We start from the raw sequence: 26,067 nt of genomic DNA on the forward strand, positions 1-26,067 counted from the left end.
CGGCGGGGCCGGGCCGGGCCGGGCTGGGTTGGGCTGGGCTGGGCAGGCACCTCCGGACGGCTGGAGCGCGGCGCGGAGGCTGCTCCGGAGAAGGAGGAGGAGGAGGGACGGGGCTGCGAAAGCATCTGCTCCGACAGGGAAACCGGAGCCCGGGGGGACGGACAGGGCGGGCCGGGCGGGGGGACTCCCGGGTGCCAGGCTCCGTCCCCGGCGCACAGCCACTGCCACGATGTGGGCACGGCCACGGCCACGGGCACCCTCCGGTAGGGGCCGGTGGCCGCAGCCCATCCGGCGCCGCGTCCCGCCGCCGCGTTTGAACGCGCAGCCCTTTTTGCGGCTCTGGCTGGCACAGCCCTGCCTCCGAAGCCCCGGGACCTGCTGCGGACCTGCCTGGCACAGCGCTGCCTGGCACGGCCCTGCCCGGCTCCGCTCGGGGTCCTGCCGCAGCCCTGCCAAACTCGGCCTGGCCTCGAGGCGTCCCCGATACCTTCCTGTCACACTCCTGCCCGACCCTGACACCTCTGGCATGGCCTTGCCCAAACCTGGCGTCCCTGTGTTGCCCCCAGCAGAGCCCGGCCCGGCCCCTGTCCCTGGACTGGGCTCGGCTGGCACAACCCTGGCTCCATGACCCTGCCTGTCCTCAGACCAGTCTGTCTCGCCTGGGAAGGCTGGAGGAGTGACCCCTCACAAGCATCTCCCAACACTTAGCTCCAACACTCTGGAGAGACACGCCTGGGGCAGAGGGACACGCAGGGGAATGACCGAGTCAGCCACAGGAGCAAAGAGACCAGGAGAAGAGTACGGTGAGGGACATCTTGTTTACGGTGATTTCATCTCAGGTGCAGCCAGGACCCAGAACGGAGACAGCCCCCAGCACCAGAGCACAACAGGAGGAGCAGCAGGAGCTGCCTGGGGCAGGAGGAAGCTGACATGCCCAGAAGGTAGCAGGGGGCCACACAAGGGCTGGGCAGCTAGCTACAGGAGGAGCCCATAGCCTGCCACCCCAATTCTCCCCACAGAGGAGCCTCAGGAATGGTTTTCCAGTGCTCAGTTCAGTGCTCTGCATCTCTGATTCCTCTTGTACCATTCATGGCTCCTAGCAGAGGTTGGGATGCAGCTCCCAGCCCTGCAGCATCTGAGCCATGGATCCTGGGAGAGCTACCCTGGGGGAGTCCCAACTGATCTCTGTACCCACCTCCACTGAGCAACCAGCCAGCCCATTGGGTTACCCCAAGGGAAAAGGGGGTTTCTTCCACCAGTGATGGGCAAAGCAGAGCAACCTTGCTGCTGGTGGGATCACCCCTCCCTCCAGCAGCTATTTGTGCTCTGTCTCCCTTCATGGCCCCCCATACCCTGCCCATCTCAAGCCCCTGGCTTGCCCATCACTGTTCCCCTTGCCTTGATCACCAGCGGTTTCACCCCTTCACCTGGGCATGTTTGCTCTCTGCTAACAGCATTTGGTGGTGAATGACTCAGGCTTTATCTGCAGCTTGGCACAATTCTCTCCCTCCTGGGCACAGGACGTAAGAGAGACTCCCACCACCTCTGGAGGTTTCACACCTGCTCTTTCTCTGCCCTCCCACACAGGAACTGGGTTCCTGGTCTGCACTCCTGGCGTGGTGACTAGGATTGAGCTGTCCTGGCCACAGCATGGGGACACAGGGACACGGGGTCCTTCCCTGGGCTGCCGCACCATGCCCTGTCCTTGCTGCCTTTTGCCTTCACCCACCAGCCTCCACCCTAGCTGTCCTACAGGAACCCCATCACCTCTAATCTAGGGGGATAGTTCACAACGAGTAGCTCGTGGAGGGGGGACATCCCTGCTAGGGCTGGGCGAGGCTGACACTGCACCCAGGGGCCCAGCCCCTGCCGGCAGAGCTCACTGCAACGCGCGGCTCATCTGCCGGCGTGTTGAAAGTGCCTGTTGTCCCCCCGCCCCTAGCGCCTGGCCTCCTCGCAAAGACAGCGCGGGGCAGGTGAGAAGCCTTTATCTGATTTCCTAAGGGCAGAAAAATCCCTTTGATTTTGCCCCGAAGAAGGGAGCGGGAGGGGGGGTGACGTCTCGGCGAGCAGGTGCGGCTGGTGCTCAGCAACTCGCCTTATCATGTCAGCTCCGCGTGAGGCTGGAGGGGGCCGGGGGGGCTGTGATGCTCCCAGCACACTTATGGGAACTGGCCCCATCGCCTGGGTCCTATGGCAAAGCCCCCTTAGAGGGGCCGGTGGGGCAGAGTGGACAAAGGTGGGCTCCTTGCCTTGTGTCTGGATCAGGTGCCAGGAGTTTGCCCCTATTTCACCGCTGCTCTCACAGTGCATAAAAATTCCCCTTTAGCAAGGGGAAACTGAGGCACAGAGATGCTGCGACCTGCTTAAGCAGGTGGGGAGTGGTGGCCTGTTCACTCAACCCCGGTAATTTTCTTGCTGCCTCCCCTTCTGCAACGAGACCCAAAGGCACACATACTTCAGGGGACAAGGTGACAGTGGTCATACTAATTCCGGGTGACAGGGTTGCCACTGCCACCCTGAAGCAGCCTCCACCATCGCAGCTGATCCTTTGTCTCTGCCCTTCCTCGCCTCTTGCAGCTCACTCCCCCCCCCTCGGCTTTTGTGTTATTACAAATTATAAAACAATTTTTTCCTGCCGTCCCGCATTCTTCTGCCTCCTGCAAGAATTTTAATGTATTTATTTTTGCTATCAGGGGAAAGCGCCGTGTTCCTCGGCCACCCCCAGGCTGCCCTAGCCCCGCTTGGCCACTGATGGAAATTAATGATGGAGGATGCAGGGGGAGAGCAGACACCCCTGCATCCCTGAAACAGAGAGATGGGGGGACGGGTGCCCCCCCCCAGCCAGCCACGCTTTCCCCAGTGGCAAGGTCTGCAGAGGACAGAGGACTCAGCTGTGGTAGGGGTGATGGGACAGAGGGGCTGGTCCCCAGGAGGGACTGTTGGTTACAGGCTGGGGAGGGGACAGTTATTGGGTGGCTGGGCAGGGCCAAGAAGTGCTTTGAGGTCCAGCTTTGAGGGTGTTGTGTCGGAGAATCATGTCCCTATACAGCAGCATGACTTTGAATTCCTCTTGAGGAAGAGGAGACCTCCCCAGGACTCTAGCCCGATCTTCCCCTTGTGGCAGCATCCCCAGTGATCCCCAGCCTGCTTGTAAGACAAAGCATCCCCTGAGTGGCCCGTCCTGCACCCCCCACTGAACTCCCTCTGCCTCTAGGCTGGTGCCCTGATACTGTCCTGAGCTCTGTCTCTCACTCCCGACCACACAGCCCCAAGGGCATGGATAGGGCTGCCCTGCTCCAACAGCCCTCCTACCCCACAGTCACAAGGCTGGGGGGGGGGGGCGGGGGGGGGGCTTTGGCTGCCGGGAGGGAGCGGACAGGGGAGGAAGTAATGGGCCTTTCCCGCTGTGGGGAAAGTGTGGTGATTTCCAACCCAAACACCCCGGCGCTCAGCGGCCGCATACTTTCCCAGCGTCCCTCCCCTCCTTTATTCCTGAGGACATTGGCAATCAAACCCACGCTGGCCTCATCTCCTGCCCCTGCAGTGAGGTCATCGATCTGTGTTTGTGACATCCCGGCATTTCCATGGCAGCGCGCTGTGATGTCATAAGCCTGGGTTGCGACCTCACGGCAGGAGGAGAATGATCTTATTAAAACAACATGGTCCCCATCCATGGCTGCTCACAGCCGGGGGACTCCAGTGCAGGGTAGCAGCCAGCAGACAGGCTTGTGGCAGCCAGGGGGATGATGAGGATGGTGCCCTCCCCAGGGCTATGTCACCAGTGGGAGATGGTGATGACACAGGGCATGATCCAGTGCTCAAAGTGGAGGGTGGCCCCCAGGGCTGAACTCCCGGCTGATGCAAATACACAAGCCACATGGTGCTGAAGTGACAGTGAATTTGGGGACAGCCATGCTAGAACTTGCTCCTCAGAGTCCTCCAGGCCTGACCACAGTGCTGCCCACCTCTGGGACCAAGCGTCTGGGGCCTTATCGGGGTGCAGAGCCCTTTCATGTCAGACTGGCGGGCAGCAAGCAGAGCTGACGAGGACCTGTCCCCAGATCAGAGCCGCCCGGTGCTGACAGCGACTGTGGGGCCCATTCTTAAATTAGACAAGTCCCCCTCCCCCTGGCCAGCACTCCTGGCCCTGCCCCATGGCTGGACACAGCCTGGGATATCGCTGCCCACAGCACGTTGCGTGGCCAGCATGACCCACACACTCTTGCACACACCTGTCCACACACCCCATACTCTCAGGGAGGGCTGGACTGACAGGCAGGAGATGGATGGAGGGATGGAGGGGTGAATGGGAGGATGGACTGACAGATGGGTGTGTAGCTGTCCGGGTCAACAGGCAGGGGATGGGTGGGAAGAGAAATGCATGCATTTGTCGATGGATGGATGGATGAGTGTCCAGACAGCTCAGTAGATGGATGGAAAGACGGCTGTGAGAAAGCTACTTGCAAGTGTGGATGGATGGATGGATGGATGGATGGATGGACAGGAGAAAGGATGGCCCTAGCACTCTTTAGTGGGCCCATGTAGCTCTGGACGTTATTGCTCTTTCCAAACAACCTAAGTTTCACACAGCATCTGTCCTGGGAGAGAAGGGAACATCCACGTCCCAAGGGGAGAAAATTTGCCTTTCTCTCTACACTACAGTTTGAGGGCCTGACCTTGTGCTGCTGCAGCAGTGCACCTCACTGCTAGCACGAAATCTACTCTCCACTGCCCAGAAGGGAAACTGAGGCCAAGGAGACTGGCTTGCAGAGCAATAAAGCTGAAACCACCCCTATTCAGGGAGGCATGGCTCTGTGGCCAGTCCCACTGCTTCCAGCTCCCCACAAGTCCATCTGTCCATCCATGGGAAGGACACACATATCTGGGCTGCGAGCGATGCCGCTGTCCTTGGGCCCCCGCGGGCTGTAAACATGATGTCATGTGGCAGCACACACAGCCCGCTCTGTGCGCGGGTCCCCAAATGGGCTTCACAAGTTCTGCGTGGGAGGCATCAACCATGGCCCACAGCCAAGGGAACTGGAGTCAGGAGATAAAATCAGGTTTGCTTTAGGCTGGAGCAAACAGCCTTTTGCCGGAGGAGTAAGGGACAGGGAGAGCAGATGAAGAGAGGAGACACCTCCCTGTCTTGGAGAATTTGGCAGGGAGCAGAGGTGATGTGGGACACTCCAGGAAAGCCTGGCACCGGTCTTGCTGGTCCCAGGTCGGTTCCCTTTGCTCCTACTTGACTTAGAATAACTCCATAGGCACTTGAAGTCACTAATCAGCCAGGACCACTTGAGAGCAGCCTGGGGCTGCCTCCCGTCTCCTGTGATAAGAGGATGCCAGCCCCCTGTTCTCTCCGGCATCCCGTTCTCACGTCCTCGGGGAAAGGTCCTGGCCCACCAGGGTCCCACAGGGCACAAATCAGGGGGAGCCTGGATCAGAGCCTTCTGCCAGATGCTGAGCCCTGCATGGTGGTCGTGAGGGACACACCATCATGCTGGTTGATTTGCCTCTTGTTCCAAAAGCTTTGCGCTGTCCCCAAGCCCTTGCCCAGGTCTGAGAGGTCAGAGAGAAACGAGAGGAAGGGGACCTTTGGGAGAGGGCCAAGAGGATCCCACTTGAACTCTCTGTGTGGGAGAAGAGCAGCTGTCTCCAGACCTGGGATCTGTCCACATCCGTCTTGATGTCCCCCCATGCAGCCCCACTGGCCCCAGCATGGCTCATGACTCAGGCAGTGACAGTGTTGTGACACACAGTTGATGTGACAGGCTATCTCCAGTTCAATGCTTTGGGCTGTTTACAGTCCTCAGGACCCAGGATCAGCCTTCTCACAGCCTGGGCTTTCCTGGGGATGAGTCAAGGGATGCCCTCCCCTGGGACATCCCATTTCCTCCCTCCTGTCTGTGGGAGAGCAAATCGGGGTCAGTGGATGCAGCTCTGGGAAAGATTTCCAGCTCCTGGGTGACACTGCACAAGTCACATAAAGAAGCTGACCCTCCCTCTGAGGAGGACCAGCAGCCAGCAGCCTGCATAAGCAGAGTGTGCTGGATGGTTGAGGGGCAGAGAGTCAGGGGTCCCACAGAGCCTGTATCTGCACCCACAGGTCCTACCGGTGAGATGAGGTCGGACTTGACCACGGGTCTGTGGGATGAGTAGAGTCACAGCATCTCTGGGGCAAAGTGACCCACAGGATGGGACCTGCCACCCCCAGCTTCGCATTCCCATGGCTAAAGGCAGTATTTGCTCTCCCGCCTCTGCTACGCTTGTCGCCAAGCTGGGCTGGCCCCGCACTGGAGGACCTCCCGGGAGCTGGCGGTGTCCCCGGCTCCACGCGGCATCCTCCGGCCGTGGATGTGTCATGGCCCAGCCTGTTCCCTTTGGAAGTCCCCGCCGGGCGGCTCTGAGAGGGGCTGACTCACCCAACCCTTCCGGCCCCCTTCCAGCCTGGCCTCTCCCACAACCCTGGCAGTGGCCCCGGAGGAGTCCCCGGCCGGTCCCCGCCGCCGCTCCCGCCGTCCGAGGACGGGGAGCACAGCCTAGCGGCAGGAGCGGGAAGTAGCCGGGATAACGGTGCCCGTCTCCCCGCCCCGAGCAGGTTGCGGGGCACCGGGGACCGGCCTGGGGAGTCGCTGCGGTGGAACAGCCTGCCCTTCCACAAGGCCAAGTGCGAGGGCCTGAACCCAGGTCGGGGCGATCCCAGTACCAGTTCTGTCTGCGGGATGGATGGATGGATGGATGGACGGATGGAGAGCTGCCCTGCGGAGGAGTCAGGGGCACTGGTGGATCAAAAATAGCATATGAGCTGACAATGTGCACTTGCAGCCCAGAAAGCAGATCACGTCTGAGACTGGAAAATAAGAAGCATGCCCAGCAGGGCAAGGGAGCTGATTGTTCCTGCTCCTCTCTACACTCGTGAGAACCCGTCAGGAGTACAATGCTGAGCTCTGGGGGCTGCAGTGCAAGAGAGGCATGAACCTGTTAGAGCAGGTTCAGACGAGGCTACAAAATGATCGGGGTGCTGGAGCACCTCTCCTGTGAAGACAGACTGAGAGATTTTTATTGTTCAACCTACAGAAGGCTCAGTAACATTTTATTGCAGCTTTTCAATACATAAACGGGTTTATAAGAAAGATGGAGAGAGACCTTTTACCAGGAACTGCAGTTTTTACTCTTTTTGCAAGAGGCAATTCTTTTAAACAGAAAGAGGTGGCAGGATCCCGCTCCCCAGCAAGGGGAAACACAGTTACAGCAGGTTGGGAGAGGCCAAGGCATCCTCTGCCAGGGGGAGTGAGAGCTACAGAGTCTCAGTTTCCCAGGCTGGGAAGCTCACAGAAGTCCTCGGGCCGGGGCTCTCCTGCTGCCCCGGCTCTGAGCCTGGCCGGGGCAGGGCAAGCGACAGAGCTGGCTGTGAGCAGCCATGAGATGGCAGCAGGCGCTCATTCTTGGCTGTCCCAGCCTGGGGTGTCTCAGGGGTGTCTACAGGCACGGGTGTGCCCGTGTCCTACATCACCAGTCCCGGCCCCGCTGGCAGGGAGCACACAAATCATCAGCCTAGAGCCCAGAGCGGGACACTCCCGGTCGCCCGGTGAGACAGGACAGAGGGCAAGAACAGCCACTCACGGGGCTCTCAGACACCTGCCCAGCCCGAGGACGCAACCTCCCTATCCAGGACCTTGAACCCAATGCCCGATAAGGACGGTTAATGATCAACACTGGTGTCCCAGAAACATGGTGCCGGACGCCCCCGGCGTGACACATGATCAGAGTACTGCCCTGCCCCACTGTCTCAGGCTGGCCAGAGCAGACATGTCCTGCATCCATGGTGCCAGACACCCCAACAGGGTCCTACTCATGGGCTGGACAGCTTCACCTGCACCAGCCTGAGGCAGGAACTGGTGCTGTTCTCTCCCTGGCATGAAAACATACCAAATCCGCCTCCAGTTTGTTGCCAGCAGCCACAGTGGGCTTATCAAGGTCTCCCCATTCGTGGTCCTGGCTGGCAGTGCCTGGAGGAAGTGTTGAGCCTGGGACAGTTTGGACCCAGCTCCCATGGCACCATCCTGCACTGCTGGGGGACAAGGCAAACACCAGGGGATGACAGGCAGGGGACAGGAGGCCTCAGTCCAGGAGGGCAAGCAGGCCTGAAGAGCAGGCCCAGTGGTGAGCCTGGTGCTGACGCAAGGTGTGCAAGGTCTGGGATGTGGTACCCAGTGCCAGAGTGCAATGCCAGTGCTGGCACATATTGTGCCCTGCCTGGTGCAGCGCCCCAGTGCTCGTGCCTGTGCCTGGTGTGCAGTGCCTAGCACCCAGTGCCTATGTGCAATGGCCAGGATGCAGCACCTGGCGCTGGTACCAGTACTGGTGCCACAGGCTCCGTTGTGCCAGGGTGCTGTACCTGCCGTGCCATGCCAGTGCTGGCTGCCAGCTCCCTTATGCATAGTGCCATCATGCACAACACATGGCACCCAGTACCAGTACATGGCACTGGGTACTGCTGATGCCAATCCCAGTACCTAGCACCCTGTGCATGGTCTGTGAGGCTGCTGAGCAGTGGCCGATGTCCAGCATTTGGTGTACGGCGCACGGTACCCGGCGTGCTGTAACGCGTACCCAGCACGCCGCAGCCGGTCTCCACGGCCCGGTAGCGGGTGTGCCTCAGCCGGCACAAGGCGCACGGTACGGACTGCTCAGTGCCCAGTCCCCCCCGAGCAGCAGCCGGTACCCCGCATCCAGAGCGCAGCAGCCGGGGCCGGTACCCGTTGCGCAACGCACCGGGTGCGCGATTCTCTATTCCCGGGGCGCGGTACCCAGTCCGCGACGCTCGGTCCCCGGTGCGCGGTGCCCGGTGCCGGTGCCCGGTTGCCGCCCCCGCACCGCCCCCCGCACCGCCCCCGGTGCCGCCCCCCGCCACCCTCGGTGCCTCCCCGCCCCGCCCCGTCCCGTGCGCTGCCGACGGAGCATGGCGGGCCCGAGCGGCGGGGCCCGGCGGCCGCTGCTGCCGCTGCTCCTGCGCCCCCGCCCGCCGCCGCCGCGCAGCAGCCCGGGACCGTCGCGCAGGACCGGGGGCTCGGCGGCAGCGGCGGCGGGGCCGGCGCGGCTGAAGGGACCGGAGGAGCTACCGGGGCCGGGGCTGCTCCGTACTTTCGTCTGGCTGTTCCTGCGGGGCTACCTGCTGCACACGCACCGGCTGCAGGTGCGCCGGGGCAGCCCGGCCCGAGGGCTGCGGGGGTGCGGGGGTCGGGGTGCGTGGGGGCCTGGCGACCCTGCGTAGGGTCGTAGGTGGGGGGAGGGTTGGGAGGGGTGCATGGGATGGAGTGGCTTCCGGGGGGGCTGCAGGGAGGGTGCTGTACCCGGGGGGGCTTTGCAAGGGAGGGAGTGGGTGCGAGCTGGGGGCAAGGGGAGATGGGCTCCAGGGACGGGGATAGCTGCCGACAAGTGACGGCAAGGAGTTGAGCGGGGGCGGCAGAGTAGGGGAGCAGAGCGACTGGGCGGTAGAGCACCCGGCACAGTGGGGTAATGCTGGGGCCAGCAGGTAGAGAGGGGCCAGCAGAACCGGGTGACCTCAGGAGGGTCCAGCCAGCCTAGGGGTGCTCCAGCATCCCCGAGCCGGCCAGGCAGCTGAGGGCAAAGGTTCGGGGGCATCTCACAGGGTCCTGGCATCCCTGGGCTCCCGGGGAGAGGCAGCGGTTTTGGGTGCAGGTGACCAGACAGGTTTTTGGGCAGATGATACCCAGGCAGGCAGGGGAGGGATAGGCAGAGGTATTTGTTTTCTTCAGTCAACATTTCCTCATACGTCGGATGAAGCAAGCAATGGGCTTGGCTGGCTGCAAGCCAGGCAGCATCTTCCAGCGCCCTGGAGCTCTGACCAGCCTGAGAAGTGTGCAGGATCAGGCCTTCCTGGCATCTCAGAGCACCAGACACTGCTGGTTGGAAAAGGGGTTGTCACAGGACAGTGGGATTTCAGGGTGTAGGCACCGGAGCTGCCTCCTGCTCCCTCCTGCCCTTGGGACACCGAGCACAGCCTGGCTTTGCGGAAAGATGCCCACATGCCCTGGAGGTGCCTTTCCCCAGATCCAGGCAGCTCTGGCTTCTCACATCCCAGCTCTCCAAGGCCTGCACTGTGCCAGGTCCTGGCTGCCAGCAGATGCTGGTGGGCAGGCTTCAACCCGGGGCACAGCTGCCCCATGCCCACGAGCTGCCTGCAGTACCAGGGCGGCCGTCCTTCCCCCTCCTCCTGCCACCATGCACGAAGAACGTCTCCCCGTGGTGACGAATCCAGCTGAATCCAGGCGCAGGCTGCGATGCAGACAGTCACCAAGGGAGATTGTACCACGTGCATCCCCGCAGCCACAGGGAATGGGGACCAGGGTTTCCCTGCTAGGTCCCCTGCATCCCCCCCAGGCTCGGCCATGCTCTGCAGGGGCTCTGTCAGTGCCTGGGTGGGATGGAAAGTGACCTTTGGACATGGCCCTGTGCAGATCCACTTGCAAAGGGATGCCCAGCTGCCCCCAAGGGATGCGCTTGGAGGTCACGGCGCGCCCTGCCAGGGAGGCAGGCATGGCACCTGTGGCTGCAGACAAGGAGAGGGGAGCTGCAGCCACCGGAGCCCAGAGCAGGGCAGATGGTGGTGAACGCCCCCTAGCTAGCTTGTGAGCCTGTGGTCCCAGGGCCCCAGGGGCCCCAGGCTCTGCCTGTTCTGGGAGCAGCCCAGTCATGCCCTAGCCTGGTGCTGCCCTCCCACTGATCATTAACCACCCTTACTGGGTGGTGAGTTCAAGGACCCAGTCAGCAACTGTTGTCCTCAGGTTATGAAGAACTGGGGCCATGCTGGAAGCAGCAGGACTTAGCCCTGCTGGTGGCTGCTGCAATGGTCCTGCATCTCAGCACAGTCCTGTGCTTGGCAGTTGTCTCTGTCCCTGCTGTCCTTTCTTGGTCGTCCTTCCCCAAAAGACCCACCAGGCTCTCTCTGCATCTCTGGGGTGGGTGAGGAGAGTGCCAGTCTGTGCTGGGGGGTCAGTGCCTGGTGTGCTTAGTGCTGGCAGAGGAAATGAGCCTGGAGACACCGGCCCAGGCCATCTGCAGAGCACTTCAAGGATGCTGCCAGCTTGGGGGATCAGAGGCAGGTGCTTGGGCCCAGCTGATGCTGAGGGGTCCATGGGATGGGTGCAGACAGGCACATTCAGGGCAGCATGGGGGCAGGGGGGATCTGACCCAGCTTGTCCCATTGACCCTGCCATGCTTTGTTCATCGCAGGTGATATCCCGACGTCTTTATGGACCTATCTGGAAGTCGACCTTCGGGCATTATAGGAACATCAACATTGGGAGCCCAGTGGTGCTGGAGCAGCTGCTACGGCAGGAGGGCAAGTACCCCATGCGGAGCGACATGGCCCTGTGGAAGGAACACCGGGACACCCGGCGCTTGCCCTATGGACCCTTCACCGAGTGAGTCCTGCTGTGGCTGTGCTCTGTGGGCAGCACACATGTCCTGTCCCTTCCTTAGGTGTAGAGCCCAGGTGGCAGTTTGCATTGCTCCCACTCCTGCAAGCTGCGTGCCCCCACCAAGTAGAAGGGCATGGCTGTGGCGGGTGGAATGACCCCCGGGATGGTTCCAGCCTGGGGTAGGGAGTATGCACACAGGGATTGGGGAACTGCTGCCAGCCACTGCCCCCTGCCCGTCCGTGCCCCCAGCGCTGAGCTTTGTGCCCATCCAGGGAAGGGGAGCGCTGGTACCGCCTGCGCCAGGTCCTCAACAAGCGGCTGCTGAAACCCTCGGAGGCGCTGCTGTACGCGGATGCCATCGGGGAGGTGGTGTCAGACCTGATGGTGCGGCTGCGGGAGGAGCGGAGCCGCAGCCCCTCAGGGGTGCTGGTGGGGGACGTGGCCAACCTGCTCTACCGCTTTGCCCTGGAAGGTAGGGGGATCCTCGCCCTCACCCCTGCCCTGTCCCACTCTTCCCATTGCCCCGGAGGTCTGGATACTGTTTGTCCCCTGCAGGGATCTCTTATATCCTCTTCGAGACCCGCATCGGGTGCCTCAAGCAGCAGGTCCCTGCTGAGACCCAGCACTTCATTGACTCCATCAACCTCATGTTCAAGAACTCCATCTTTGCCACCGTCCTGCCCCGATGGAGCCGCAAGGTGCTGCCCTTCTGGGACCGTTACCTGGACAGCTGGGACACCATCTTCGCCTTTGGTGAGCGGTGACAGCGGGGGCCCGGTGTGGTGGCACTGGACTCCTTAAGGACCCTCAAAAGTGGGACAGTCCCTGCCCACATGTCCTTTTGGCAGCCCTTGCTCTGTCAGCTCTGGTTCCCACTCTCTGTCCCTACAGGCAAGAAACTGATTGACCGAAAGATGGAGGAGCTGGAGGGGCAGGTGGAGCGTGGCAAGGAGGTGTCTGGCTACCTGAGCTACCTGCTGGCCAGTGGCAGACTCAGCCTGGATGAGGTCTATGGCAGCGTGGCCGAGCTGCTGCTGGCCGGTGTGGACACGGTGAGAGCCAGGAAGCTGTTGCTAGGGGATCCCTGGGGAGCTCTATGCCCAGCCCTTGCAAGCTCTAGCCTGGTTGCTGTGGGGCTGATGCCCCACGGGGGCAAACCCTCAGGGATCAGTCAGTACTGACCCTATCCTCTGCTCTGCTTCGTGCCCTGCTCCCTGCCTCTCTCTGCCCTGTGCTTGCTGCCCCTCATGCCTGACTTTTCTGTGTACCAGAGCAGGGGCTCTCTGGTGCTGTACTGATGCTGTGCTTGGCACAAGGCTGCTCAGGTACCAGCCCCAATTCCTTCACTCCCCCTGGTGCTCCACTCCCCCAGACCTCCAACACGCTGTCCTGGGCCTTGTACCACCTCTCCCGGGACCCAGACATCCAGGAGACCCTGTACCAGGAGCTGAAAGCTGTTGTGCCTGCCGACCGGTTTCCTGCTGCTGAGGATATTCCCAAGTTGCCGATGCTTCGGGCCATTATCAAGGAGACTCTGAGGTACATTCCAGCCTTGTCCCTGCCCTGAGGTCCTGGTCACCAGCCCCTTCCCCAGAGGGGATGCACCAACCAGGCAGGATGCGAGGCTGAATTTCAGTCCCTCTGGACTGCAAATATCCACCTCCCCCTCCGGGGAGCTGGTGTGCCCTGTCCTGCCTGTGGCTCTCTCCCTCTGGGATCTCCAGGTGAGTCCTGCTCCCCCACTAACTCTCCCCATATCCCAGAGTCTACCCTGTGGTGCCCACCAACGCCAGGGTCTTCTATGAGAAGGACATTGTCATTGGAGACTACCTCTTCCCCAAGAATGTGAGTGGAGGCTGTGCTGTGGGAACCCCCACTGTGCTCAGTGGGGCCAGGTGGGGTCATTAAACCCCACTTCTTGCCCTGCAGACCCTCTTTGTCCTGGCGCACTACGCGATGTCCCACGATGAGACCTACTTCCCCGAGCCCGAGCGGTTCCTGCCCCAGCGCTGGCTCCGGGGACATGGTTCCCCTCACCACCCCTTCAGCTCCATCCCCTTCGGCTACGGGGTTCGTGCCTGTGTCGGACGCCGCATCGCTGAGCTGGAGATGCACCTGGCCCTTGCCAGGGTAAGTAGGGATCCCCCCACTTTGGGTATCTTGGCATGAGCTGGGATGGGGGTCCCAGGGAGTCCCCAGGGCAGTGCCAACCCCCCTTCTCCCCACAGATGATCCAGGCATTTGAGGTGCGGCCGGACCCCCGTGGCGTGGAAGTGACATCTGTGTCCCGCATTGTCCTGGTGGCCGACAAGCCCATCAACCTGGAGTTCATCGCTCGCCCAGGAGCCCCCTGACTGCACGTCCACCCCCACCCTGGGTGCCAAATGGAGATCCCCCTTACTGCCCCACAAGGAGGGACAGGAAGGCAAACCCCTTCCCTGGCCAGCTTGGACTAGGGGGCTCACAGCCCCACAGTGGGAAAGGTGGGGGGGACTGCCCCCAAATCACCCCTGGGGCATATCCCCCTGCCCAAAATCAGCAGCAGGTTTGAGGAACTGCTGTGCCTTTGACACACTGCAGGGGGGTTGTGTCCCCGTCCCCCCCCCCCCCCCATCCTGTGCCCAGCTGGGCTGTCTCAAGAACCTGGGAGCTGTTTTGGGGCTGGGGGAAAGCAGGGAGGGGGCTTGCAGCCATTCGGTGTCTCCTTCGTCCCGTCCTTGTGTAGCTGCGCGTGGATCTGTGCCTGGAGCCAGGACATCTGGGTCCTCTCTGAACAGCTGACATTGGCCTCAGAAGCTTCTCTGTGCCTCAGTTTTCCCCTTGCCCCCAGGGGAGGGTTGAGTGCTGGCGGGGTTTGGGGTTTGCGCCTTTCCCAAGGGATGGAGCCAGCCCTGGTCCTGGGAAAGCACAGCAGTAACACAGCACATTCCCCATGATGGGAGGAGGCCTGTCACCACCCAGCACTGGTATTGTGTCCCCTGGCAGAGCCAGCCAGCACAGGAGGGGGGTTTAGTTCCTGGGACTTTCCACTGTCAGCCGTTATTGCACTGAGATGCTGATACGGAGTCACGAGAATGGCAGGGCTTGCTGCAGGCAAAGCAGGAGGAGAAAGATGAGCTCAAGCATCCCCTACCCCCAAGCCAGGACCATTTCAAGGCTCAGAGCTGGTAGCAGTCACAAGCCGGGGACGCACTGCCATTTGCCCACGGTCCTCGAGGGCTGGGGCACGGGACATTTTTAACAGTGAACCCCTCACACTTTGCCTCTTCTTGGACTGAGGGAAGCAGCAGGCAGAAACCTTGCTGTTACCAAGCCTGCTGTCCTCAGGGTGTCCCTGAAGGGACCTGCACACCAGGAAGATGATTAAGACTGCATGCCCTGTGTCCCCATCCCCTTGGTTCTGCCCACATGGGCAGAGGTGCTACTCTGCCAGTGCCACACTTGCTGGCAAGCAGCCAGTACCCCTTCCCCAGCCTGGGTCTCTCCAGAGGAGTCATGTCCAGCTTTACCCCAGAAAGGCAAGAGGCAGTTCTTGGATCAGGCTGCTTTGTTACAGCAAGGCTGAATAGACTAACAAATAAATAAATAGCCCCTGCCCACCCCAAAACGTGCACAGGGTTTCCATGCAAGTGCCCATCCTGGTGCCAGCTCTGGCACAGACTGTGCCTCTGCCAGAGAGCTCCAGCCCCATGTGACCCTACAATAAAAAAGCCTGTGTGTGCAGCTGAGCCTGCGCTACCAGGCACCGGGCACAGACAGCAGGACTGTGTTCACTAGGAGGGAGCCACAATAGAAACGCTCGAATCCAGCAGCAGGATGGCAGTGGGGTGGCCAGGTCCTCTGGGGCTACACGGGTCTCTGTGCCCAGCTGCAGGCATGTTGCATCTCCTCCAGCACAGTGCCCACTGAGCATCACTGTGTGCTCACTGGAAGGAGGCACGCCTGGGTCCCATTTCCAGTGTTTCTGCCTCTCCAAGACAGGCAGGATCTAGCCCTGGACTCAAGACGAGCCCTAGGACTGGGGTGAACAGACATGTCCTCCCCACAGAGAGCCTTCAGGCCCAAGCCTCCTTCTCACAGGTCACGCAAGAGATCCCCAAGAGCAGCATTTGGTGTCTTCAGAGTGAGGATCGGTCGATGCCTGTGGGGCAAGAGGGTGCAAGACCATAACCCCAAGTCAGTGTTGGACTGGGCACCTGTGACATGGTCCCCCCAACTCATCCCAATGGACACTGGGGTCTTTCCTCCATTCCTTGCTTGTATGCAAGCCCTGGGGTAGGAGGGAGGGCAGCTTGGCTGGAGAGGGACATTTCAGTGGCTCCCTGCAGCTCCTGACATAGCCACCCCTGTGGGCACCAGGGATGGGGTGAGCGAAGATACCTGATAGGGAAATGGAGGGATGGGGGCAAGGGGGATATCCCATGTGTGGCTAACACACACCATTCCCAGTCCTCTTCTGTGCAGAGCAGCTGGGCACTGCTGGGGGAACTGGTGGGCACAGACCTGTCCCAACCCATTCCCTACCACCACCCCAAAAAGCATCATTACCTTTGGGAAGCAGTTGGGAACTGGAGCTTGCTCCCCCTCCTCATTTCACCCCTAAAGAGGTGCCACAGTAGGTGCCAGGACCATGCCCACCCATAGCCAGTGAGGATTCACCAGGCAGTGGGTGAGCAGAGCCAGCTGCACATGGCCAGGCAGCATGGTTTCCAGTGCCACCTGGGAGTGAGCCCTGTCTCTGGAGCAGGCAGTTTTGGGGCTGCTGCAAGTGGAGGGGGTGGGGGGCTCTGCCAGCTGGGGGTTGGCCACATTTTGCATATGGCTAGTGGTGGGCAGCATGCCTGGGGGTGCAAGTGGGGATCTGTCCCCTCTGTGTCCCTTGGGAATGGCACTGGAGGTGCTTAGGTCTCAGGGGGGGAATTGAGGCGAGATCAAAACTAGGCTTTTGTCTTGGGGTGCATCACACCCCAAAACCCTCATCCAGTCCAAAGCCCAGGGACCTGCAAAACCTGCATTCCACACGCTGCCTGAATGGGGCTCTGGCAAAGTGCCTCCATTGAAGGTGCCCCCATCCTTCCTCAGAGTCACCAGAGATGCCCTGTGATCCTTGTGTACTCCTGGGTCAAGCAACATCTGGGTCCTGCTGTCCCTGCTTGGGCACCCAGCACTGCCAGACCCCAGCCCCAGCCTTCTCCATCCCCCAGGACCACTCTGGATGGGGCAGAGGCAGGTTGCCTGAGCAGGGAGGTAACAAGGTGCAGGTGACCCAGCAGCAGGGCAGGGACAGGCACACAATAATGGTGGGGTGGTGCCTACCTGAAGTGAAGAGAAATTAAAGGTGCAAGTGGAGTAAGATGGAGCGTCGTGGGCTAAGAGTTAAGAGCATCGATACCTGCGGGAGTGAGCACAAGGGCCTGCAGGATGTCAGAGAGGGAGATGATGCCCCGCGGGTACCGGTTCTCATCCACCAGAACCAGGCGATGGACCTGTGGGTGCAGGCAGGGCATCACAGGCAGGCTGGGCAGCTGGCAGTGGTGGCTGGTGCTGGCACAAGGCACCCCAGCCACTCACCTGCTCCTTGGCAATGCGGTCAATTATGTCCTCCATAGGTTCATGGGGGTAGCAGGTGAGGACCCCCTCCAGGCAGATACTGCGTTGCTGCAGTGCCTCCCTCACACTGATGTCCAGGTTGTTGTAGGTCTTCTGGGCTGCCAGGTGCTGTGGTAGATGCGACCCCCATTCAGCGCCCCAAGGTGTCCTTGCACCCCGTTGTGCCAACAATGCATGCATGACACTGCATGTGGGGTGGGTTTGCACAGGCACAGAGAGGTATGAGCTCCCACCAGTGCATGCAAGGGGCCAAACTGGAACCCGGGCATACAAACACCCAGGGTACTCACAATGACATCAAACCGGGAATACAGGCCAACCACTTGCCCTGCAAAGAGAAACAATGCAGGGGCTGTGGAAGGGGTCCTTGGGACCACCTGCCATGTTCCTCCCACACCCCAAGGGGCAGCCCAAGGGCCAGGAGAGGGGGTTTGGGTAGGGAGGGTACTGGAGCTGCTAGCAGAGGGAGATAAGGATGTCACTTTTTCCCTCCCCAGGTACCAGCATCATTGATGACAGGCAAGGCGGAGACACGGCGATCCACAAAAATCTCCAAGGCAGTGTAGATCGGGGCAGTCTCGGGCACAACGGCCAGATCACGGAAGGTGCCAATGCACAGTTCCTGCACTGTTTTCTTCAGGAAGTGTGGCTTGGGAATGGTAGAACCCTTTGATGGGACAGGGCAGGGCTGGGCTGGCACCTATGCACAGCTTGACACCCTTGTCTGTGCCCCTACACACCAGCCACGTGTGTGCACACACAGCCCCGACACTCACAAAGATGTGGAGAAACTTGAGGATGCGCTTGTGCGTCAGGATGTGCAGGACATTGCCTGAGACAGGCTCAATGACAGGCAGGCGGTGGATTTTGTGCTTGATCAGGGAGTAGACAGCGTCGAAGAGGCTGTGGGTGATGGGGACATCGTGGGGGGATAGGGCTGCATTCCAGGCACACACACACCCCCACTCCAAGGTGTGTGCTCTCCCCCCCAGTGGGCAGGCTCTCACCTATCACTCGGAGAGATGTAGACTAGTGGCTTGAAGGAGCCCTGCAGGTACACCTCTGCTAAGGGAGAAAGCTATGAGAGGGGGTCCTGCAGTCCTCTGTTGCAGCCCCACAACACCACAGCCCACCTCTATGCCCTGTGTGACAACATCAGCCCAGCCACCCACATCACCCCATGATTTTTACCTCTCCAGGTCTCAATCTTGTGCTCCTCCAACTCGTAGATCTGAACCTGAAGGCAAGGAAATTCCCTGGTCATGGTGGTTCCATGGGGTACTGAGGGCACTCTGGGACACTGCCCCCTTCCCTGGGCATCACACCCCATCACCCAAGCACAGGGATTACATTCTGGAGGCCAAGCAGGGGAGCAACCAGTGGATGCTGGTCTGGCCCAGAATCATCCTCTGGTCATTGTCTAGTGATTAAGAAGGGACCAGGAGTGGTGAGGACACCTGCTCCCTGCCCCATGCATGTCCTGATCCCCCGAGCTCTCCTCACTGCACTCACCAGAGGCGAGCGGTAGTAGCGGTGGAGGATGTTGATGAAGTCGGTGATGGTGAGCATCCCTGTGGAGATGTGTGGGACTGGCAGCGCTGCCTGCACCCTCTCTGCAAGGCAGGGGAGGGGGCCACGCATCGCTGCTGGCACTCACCCACAAAGCTCTGCATCTTGCTGTCCCAGAGAGGGGCAGCACGCACCCCGTTGGCCACCAGTGCCACAAAGGCTTTCTTGATCTGCTGGCAGAGTGCGGAAGGGTTCAGAGGGTCCCCAAGCCTGCTTCTTCACTGCCCATCCCCACTCATCCCCCAGGTTATCACCTCCAGGGAGATGTCAAAGATGACAAGCTTGCAGCTGGTGGGGATGGCATCATAACAGCAGTGGCTCATCAAGAAGTGCATGTAGACGTCAGCATCAGGGTTCTGAAACTCAGACTCTGGGCCCAGCCCCAGTATCTCATTTCCCAGTGTGAAGGTGACAGGTCTCCTGTATTCTTCCTCCTCCTCTTCCTCCTCCCTGGGGCATACAGCCTTCGGAAATCCTGCAGGCAAAGCCACCCCAGCCCTGGCCAGTGAGCTGAGCTGCTGGGTCTCAGCACCCTCCCACGTGGGGGGGAGCAGGGAATGCTCCCGAAAGAGCCCCCCTGTACCCCATTCCACAGGGGCAGCACATAGCACTGCAGTTCTCCAGCCTGGGGCACACTCCAGCTGAGGAGAGGGGTATGGGCAGGGTGGGCAGAGGACCGATGCACTTGTCGCACAAGTAAGGCAGTCCCCCCTGCTACACACCTAGACTCTTCCTGCTACGCACCTTCCTCCTCAGGGCACGCAGCAGCATCCAGCAGCGCCACCTGAGAGGGCACACAGCAAGGAGGGGTCAGCAGGAGTCAACCCAGTCTTTCCCCCGCATCCATGGATTCTGCCTGCACCCACCCAGCTGCTCTGGTCCACCCAAGCCGGGCAGAGAGGACTGTCCTTTCAGGGCGGGGATGGGGGCTGGGCTCAGTCCCCAGCCCTCCTGGGCACCCCCCACCAGCCCAGGAGCCCCAGAGCCTGCAGTCTCCATGGTGGCTCCGGTCCAGGACACCCAGCTTGTCCTCCTGCTCTGGGGAGACAGCAGGGGTTTCCAGAGCAGGACAAGGCATGGATGGCAGGACCTCCTGCCTTCTCTCTTGGAGGTTGGAGCCCAGCATGTCCCACAGCAGCTCTGCACCCATTCTCTCCCAATCCCAAGGTGTAAATCCCAGTCTTGCTTCTTCCCATGCCAAGAGCCTCACCAGCCCCATTGGCCCCTCCCGGGGACCAGGTTCATCCCAGGAAACCTACATTAACAAAGCGGCAGCCTGAGAAAGAAGGGAGGCCACAGGGCCAGACAGCTGACCCTGTTCCCCCAGTCCACAGGAGACCCTACTATAGTACAGCAGCACGTGCAGAGGGAAGAGCAACCCCAGCCACAACTTGCCTGACAGGGCCAAAGTTTACAAGCCACCCTAAAATAACGAAGGCACAGGGACAGGGACCACTGCCTAAGGAGCCTAAGAGCCAACACCGAGAAGAGACCCTGCAACACCGTCCCCCAACTGTTCCCAAGGGGCTTGGCACAGCTGGGACGAGGACGTCCTTGTCCCCATGGCTGCATGGCCGTGGGAAGGGGCCCATCAGCTGCCCACATTCCCCCACCCCAGGGGTGACCTGTCCCCGGCGGGGGGCTGTCGGGTCGGGCCCCCCACCCAGCCTGACGGTACCTGGGACGCAGCGGGGCCACGGAGCCGCTCCATGCTATCTGCGGGGCAGCGCTGCTATTCTGGGCCCGCGGCTGGCGTGGCCCTGGCAGATAGAGTGTCAGTGAGCAATGTCAGCCATGCCCCCGCCGCCAGCGCCGCCGGCGGGGGGGGCGGGGGGGGGGGGGAGGACACAGCCGACACCACCGAGCAGCGCCCGCAGCCACCCCGCAGCCCCGGGCTGAAGTAGGTGGTCGCGGCCGCGAGACAACGCTGGCCCTGGGGACCCGATGGAGGGGCGATGGAGCCATGGCTGGGGGCAGAGAGCGGAGGGATACCCCGCTCCGTGCAGCCCCGTCCTCCAGGAGCGGTACTCCGCGCCGTCGGGACGCGGTCCTGCCTGCCCGGTGCTGCCCCGCCCCGTCGCGGGTGGGGGGCACAGCGTGGAGAACGGCTGGGTCCAGCCACGGGCTGAGTGGATGCGGACCCTTTGTCCTCGACGCTGCCCAGCCCTGCCCGTCCCTGCCCGGGGTCCTGCTGCAGCTCACTGTCCGCGGCCACGCTGGTCCCACGGTGAGGCAGCCCGACCTGTGGGGTGACCTCCTTCCTTGCCACGGGGCCACCCCCTCCTCTCGCCCTCTGCCCGCTCCCCGGCTCCATTTTCTGTTTCGGGGAGGCTGTCGGGCTGGCCCGGGGCAGCTGCGGGCGAGCTACAGGGTTGGTGGCTACAGGACCAAAGGGACAGGGCTCTCTCTATCTAGCTGCAGGGAGCAGCTGGATATTGGCCCATGGTGGGGTAAAAGAGTTCCCTGGTGCTGCCTCACAGCAGGCAGGAAGAGGAGGGATGGGGCCGAGGCCTCGGTGCTGGCTGACAGGATGGCCCAAATCCCGCAGTGGTGCAAGGGCCCATGGGGCCAGGCCCTTACAGCTGTGCTGTGCAGAGCAGCCTGGCTCCAGCCTGGCCCTCGTGGGTGCTGGCAGCAGGGAAGAGAGCAGGCATCTCCACTTTCGGAGGCTATTTTCAGGTGCTGGAGAGAAGCCGAGGAGAGATGAGATTGTCACCAAGGAGACCAGAGAAACAGGGCCCAGCGCTGGGAAACGGTGGGCTGTGAGAAGAGGGGAGGGAAGGGCTTCCTACCAGACCCAGGGCCCACACATGAGGCTCAGCACCTTCTCTGGGCCCCAAGAACCTGCCCAAGCACCCAGCATCCAACCACCAGGCTGCGGGGCAGAACCCTGAACTGGCAAAGGCCAGCTCTGGGCACCCAACCCTTCCTACCCCTCCTGTAAGGCTGGGGTGCATTGTTCCACTTGGTTAATGATGCATGGGATAGTGCACAAGACATAAGGAAGACCCCAGACCAAAGCAATTATACTGGAAGCTGCTCCTCCATGCATGGGGGTATGTTTACCTGCCATAGGGCAGCAAGGATTACCCCCAGAAGGACAGGGAAAAGCGGGGTGGTAGCACAAACCCTCCCTGTACCAGAGCCCAGTGAAGCACGAAAGAGGTGCACTTCCCACCAGACACAAAGAGGTCAGGGAAAGGAAGGCAGATGAGAACCAGGAGAGCAGGTGAGTGTTTACTAGAAATCCTTGAGAAACAAAGTAGAGAGCAGACCGAGGAGAAGAGCACCAGCCTGCAGTCCGTGCACACATGCTGCAGGGCACACCAGAGAGCCAATGGCCTTGAGAAGGATGCTCCCCCCCCAGCAGCCCTACTGCTCCCACAACCAACTGGAGCCACACTGGTACCCATGGTCTGTCCTGAGCTGCGATGTGCAAGCCTGAGGTCTCCCACAGGGCCTGGTATTGGGGGAAGGCAAGATGTTGGCACAGACATTCAGAAAGGATAAAACTGGGCAGTTTTACTCCCTCCCAGGAGTGGGGTAGTGGCTGGGGACTTTTCTCCAGGGGCCAGGCTGCAGCAGGGCAAGAGCAGACTCAGCTGCCAGCGACTCAGGACACATATACAGGCAAGCAAGGACTCAGCCCGTGCTGACTGGGGACAAGAAGGGCAGGCTCAGCCAGCTCCCATGCAGCAAAGAAACCACCATGTCAGGCTTTAAGAACAGTCTAGGAAAAAAGGCCAGATAACCCGCACTTCCTCTTGTTTTTCCACTTGTTTTAGAAACTGAAGTCACACAGGTCTCTTTGCCCAGGAAAACATCCCTCTCTACAACCAGCCCCACAAACAAGTGTGCAGTGTGAGGAGCTCCCACAGCCTTGCTCTACAGAGCTAGCTCCTGTCTCTTCCTTTGAGGTAGGTTGATGCGTCCCCAGGGAGGGACGGTAGCTGCTTGGTCACATCACCAGGGTGGTGTCAGAGAGGCAGCCAGCAGGTCTCTGGTCGGCTCCACCAGTGCACTTGTTGAGAGGTAAGCTCTGAGTAGGGCTGGGCTCCAGGCATCTCGTGAGATCCTCACCAGCTGAAGAGAGGCATGTGCTACAGAAAAAAGGAGACCCTGAGCTTCTTAGGGACAATGAGAAAGGACCAAAAGGACCATGGTGCAATAATCATCTGCCGAATCATGACACATGGAGATAGGGCTGCCAGGCTCATCTACTGCATCTCCCATCCCAGGCAGCACCACTCACCCCAACTGGTATCCCAATATCAGTGTGACTTCAGGGTCACAGCTTAATCTCCCTGTCTGTGTGTAAACCCAGCTCCACCCTGGCCTCAGCACAGGAACAGAGATGTCCTTTCCCCTTAGCACCAGAGACCAGGGATGTGCCTCCCCTTCACTTTGGCTCACCTAAACAAACTCCAGTCCTCCACCTCTGCAGGAAGCTGTCAGCAGCCCAGCTTTGCTCAGGGAAGCTGGGAGCTTCAATAGACCTGGAGGCCTCACTGTTTCCCCAGTCAGTGCTGCAGCTGAGAGCCTCTGCTCACTGTTAACCACATCAGTGCCCACAGAAGTGATACAGGTTCCTATGTGGGGAATATCTTGTCAGCATGTTCTGATCATGACAGCTCCAAACATCACCTGATCTGGCTGTTTGGAGCTTCATTCCCATCCAAGCTGGGTGTACAGTGCCAAGGAGACATGCCCAGTTGCACAGACATCATGCCAGCCCCATCTGTTGGCTCTCCAGAGAGCAGAGGCTTCAGAGCCTGCAAACCAACCTGCTCCTCTCCCCTTAAATAAAACTGTGTTTCTGGGCCACCAGTTCTCTACCAGGACACCAGTCCTAAAGCCACGCTATGAACACCATGAACATCACAGCCAGTGTAAACTCACCCCAGTCTGCCCAGTTCCAGTTTGCTGAAGCTGTTCGATTGAATGCTACTCGTCTGGAGGAAGAATGACTTTGGCAATGACCACTGTGGGAGGAGAGAAAGACAACAGAATGACTATTTAAGTCGTGGCAAAAATCCCTCAAGCCTGCAGTGCTTTGCCACAGACTGCCCTAGAGATCTTCAGCTAGAGCTGCCTCACTGCTGTGCATTGTCACTGCCACCAGACTGTTCCCAGAATAGCAAACAGAGCAATCTTTGCTCTCTGCCTAATGAATCCCTCTGCTGAAAGTGGGAGTAGAGCATCTCGAGGTCAAAACAGTAGGTTTCTTTCAGAGGATCATTCTATTGTAAGGCACGGGAGTGACAGACAGAGATGACTCCCTTGTAGAGGGGAACAATGGGCAGGACAAGTGCCAAATATTTAGGGCTGTGCCCAGTGCACCCAAGGATATTCAGATGCAAAATACTTGCAGATCTGATATACTGTTCATGATTTCATGTTTGTGGGAAATAGGGCAGCATGGGTTTTTCCAGACTCCTGGAGGCCTTGGCAAAGAGGGAAGAAGGCAAACAGGTAAGACAGGAGTCAGAGGAAGGAGAACAAGCAGGCTCTCTACCCAGCTCTGTGCAGGTAAACAACCATCTCTGCCTACCTTACCCACAGTTATACGCACCATCTGGGCCAAATCCGTCCCTGCCCCAGTGTGGTACCCTTTGACACACCAGTTCTTCAGTAGCTCCAGACCTGGGAAGTGACAGAAAACAGGAAGTGAGAACAAACAGTCAGGTTTACAGAGAGTTAAGCCTTCCCAGTTCAGGGCATGCAAATATGCTGCACTGACCACGCAGAACATGCTATGCAATAACTACTTGAACACGTGCTTGAGCGCCAGCAAACACGGGGTAAATCAAGGGCGTTCACCCTTTGTACGAGCAAACATCAGTGCGTGGGCTGCTGCAGTGCTTGCCTTCCTCCCAGGGAGCCAAGACATTCCTTGCAGCAGGCTAAGTGAAACAGGGAAACTGGGGCAACACAGGATTTGCCAAATTAGACCAGATTGGCTGTCCCCCTGAGCCCGGTGCCTGCCAACAGCAGCACCTGATTTCGGCTGCACAGGTGAAAGTTCCCACAGTGCAAATGTAGAGCAGCTTTGCTGTCATCAACCCCTTTCCCAGAGGAGGGCAGCTCAGGTAACCTCCTCCTTGCACAGCACTGATCAGCTGCAGCATCCCAGTGCATCATCTCCTCCCTCCTCATCCAGAGCTCGACATGGGCTGAGACTTCATCCCTGAGGGAGTGCAAGACTAGCACAGGCCAATCTCATCGCTGGTGTGACTGGAAGGGACCATTCCTCTCACCACACACAAGACGTGGTGCTCCAGAGTATGGCAAGGTCATCTTGAAGCAGAGCCATGTGTTCAACTGCACTGAACAGGCTCCACTTCCTCCAGCTTAATCCTCCAGCTAGCTTCCTGCTAGCTGTCCCCACTACAGCCAAGCACCCTGCTCTTGGCCAACCCAGAAATACTGAGAAATCCAGGACTACTCCCATCCTGTTTTCTTATTTAAGAGCCTTAGGATCATAGCAGAAGGCTAGGGTGGCTTGAGAATTAAAAACCAGAAGAGCAATGGCTAGGAACTTGATGCTGTCCAGCTGAGATTATAGGATACCAGGAGAAATCCTTGCTGTCCAAGGCCTGTTCCTTGGTGGTCTTTCTGCAAGTCCCAGAACCTTGTAAAAAAAACCCCTACACACTGGGGGCTGAGGGGAGCAGGGCAGCTTGGATGCCTTGTCCTGGGTCTGTGCACCAGCCTGGGCTTTGCATCTTGCTGGCTAGGGAAAGATGAGTGCTGCATGGAACACAGGGGAACAGGAAGGGGACAGGGGGAGGATGGGTTCCAATCAGAGCTAAAGAGCAAGGAGAGGATAGAGCAAATCTACTTGCTTGGCTTCTTTGGGGAAGCTGGAGCACTGAACCAGGACCCTTGCCTGAGCGGCAAAGTTCAGGGCAGCACTTCAGTGAGAACGATGACAGAATCTTTCTTCCAGTTGATGGGAGATCATCCAACAAAGATACTAGCAAGGCAAAGGATGACACATGCTGACAGCACAGCCAGAGAAGGCTATGATGTTACCATCTCTCTGTGAAAGATTGTTACTGACCCCTTTGATATTTGCTTTAACACCAGTGAAAAGTGACAAGAGCATTTTTCTTCTTTCTCTCCTTGATAGCCAGGTGAGGAGTACACATACAGTCACTGCAGTGGAGGGCCAGCTCCTCCAGAAACCTCTCCATCTAGATCAGACATTGGATGGAAAGCCCTGAGCCAGTCTCTTTTAATTTTCTCTAACCCTTCATGCTAGACTTCATTGACTCTCTCTCCCAAACAGCTTCCACTGCTGCCCTGATAGAGACAACCTGGGTGAGAAGGAATTGGTCCAGTGCAGCTATGCATTGTTAAAGGGAAATTTTTTTATTAAAATACAGAGTTGTGTCCTGAAAGGATGGAAATGTTAGCTAGATTTCTAGTGTTTAGGAAA

General features: G+C 59.6%; 3 protein-coding genes across 7 annotated transcripts in view; 1 reads left to right on the forward strand and 2 right to left on the reverse strand.

Moving 5' to 3' along the window:
* Positions 1-8,960: 8,960 nt before the first annotated feature.
* LOC125328411 (sterol 26-hydroxylase, mitochondrial) lies at positions 8,961-14,242 on the forward strand. The gene is made up of 9 exons (XM_048309047.1): positions 8,961-9,199; positions 11,260-11,450; positions 11,720-11,919; positions 12,003-12,200; positions 12,339-12,499; positions 12,820-12,986; positions 13,211-13,292; positions 13,377-13,577; positions 13,676-14,242. Exons 1-9 carry the CDS (start codon positions 8,966-8,968, stop codon positions 13,799-13,801), a joined length of 1,560 nt encoding a protein of 519 aa, XP_048165004.1. The 5' UTR covers positions 8,961-8,965; the 3' UTR covers positions 13,802-14,242.
* A 737-nt stretch (positions 14,243-14,979) lies between these two features.
* PRKAG3 (protein kinase AMP-activated non-catalytic subunit gamma 3) lies at positions 14,980-21,734 on the reverse strand. Of its 4 annotated transcripts, XM_048309054.1 has the most exons (13): positions 20,305-21,734; positions 19,371-19,410; positions 18,881-19,101; positions 18,715-18,796; positions 18,570-18,628; positions 18,249-18,294; positions 18,065-18,119; positions 17,834-17,960; positions 17,559-17,724; positions 17,348-17,385; positions 17,019-17,165; positions 16,840-16,933; positions 14,980-15,588 (listed from the first exon to the last, which is right to left on the reverse strand). In XM_048309054.1, exons 1-13 carry the CDS (start codon positions 20,335-20,337, stop codon positions 15,566-15,568), a joined length of 1,131 nt encoding a protein of 376 aa, XP_048165011.1. In that variant the 5' UTR covers positions 20,338-21,734; the 3' UTR covers positions 14,980-15,565. The 4 variants fall into 4 exon arrangements, with proteins under 4 accessions (XP_048165011.1, XP_048165010.1, XP_048165013.1 ...); XM_048309053.1 differs by having other exon boundaries at positions 14,980-16,933; positions 18,715-18,799; XM_048309056.1 differs by having other exon boundaries at positions 14,980-16,933; positions 17,559-17,706; positions 18,065-18,122; positions 18,715-18,799.
* A 650-nt stretch (positions 21,735-22,384) lies between these two features.
* The window catches only part of LOC125328409 (tubulin monoglutamylase TTLL4-like), a 38,756-nt gene continuing 35,073 nt past the window's right edge, over positions 22,385-26,067 (reverse strand). For both annotated transcript variants that reach the window (XM_048309037.1, XM_048309038.1), the window contains exons 17-19: positions 24,199-24,269; positions 23,526-23,608; positions 22,385-22,726 (exon numbers count right to left, since the gene is read on the reverse strand). In XM_048309037.1, coding sequence (XP_048164994.1) covers positions 22,585-22,726; positions 23,526-23,608; positions 24,199-24,269 — 296 coding nt within the window. In that variant the 3' untranslated portion in view covers positions 22,385-22,584. The remainder of the gene's footprint in view (positions 22,727-23,525; positions 23,609-24,198; positions 24,270-26,067) is intronic.

The sequence above is a fragment of the Corvus hawaiiensis genome, chromosome 7 (assembly GCF_020740725.1).
Source record: "Corvus hawaiiensis isolate bCorHaw1 chromosome 7, bCorHaw1.pri.cur, whole genome shotgun sequence".
In the NCBI taxonomy this organism is placed as follows: Eukaryota; Metazoa; Chordata; class Aves; order Passeriformes; family Corvidae; genus Corvus; species Corvus hawaiiensis.

Coding starts and splice junctions, on each gene's coding strand:
- LOC125328411 (XM_048309047.1), top strand. CDS start 8,966: ATGGCGGGCCCGAGCGGCGGGGCCCGGCGGCCGCTGCTGCCGCTGCTC. Junction 11,451..11,719: donor CCCTATGGACCCTTCACCGA/GTGAGTCCTGCT, acceptor GTGCCCATCCAG/GGAAGGGGAGCGCTGGTACC. Junction 11,920..12,002: donor CTACCGCTTTGCCCTGGAAG/GTAGGGGGATCC, acceptor TGTCCCCTGCAG/GGATCTCTTATATCCTCTTC.
- PRKAG3 (XM_048309052.1), bottom strand. CDS start 20,337: ATGGAGCGGCTCCGTGGCCCCGCTGCGTCCCAG. Junction 18,629..18,714: donor CAAGATGCAGAGCTTTGTGG/GTGAGTGCCAGC, acceptor ACATCTCCACAG/GGATGCTCACCATCACCGAC. Junction 17,166..17,347: donor ATTCCCGGTTTGATGTCATT/GTGAGTACCCTG, acceptor CATCTACCACAG/CACCTGGCAGCCCAGAAGAC.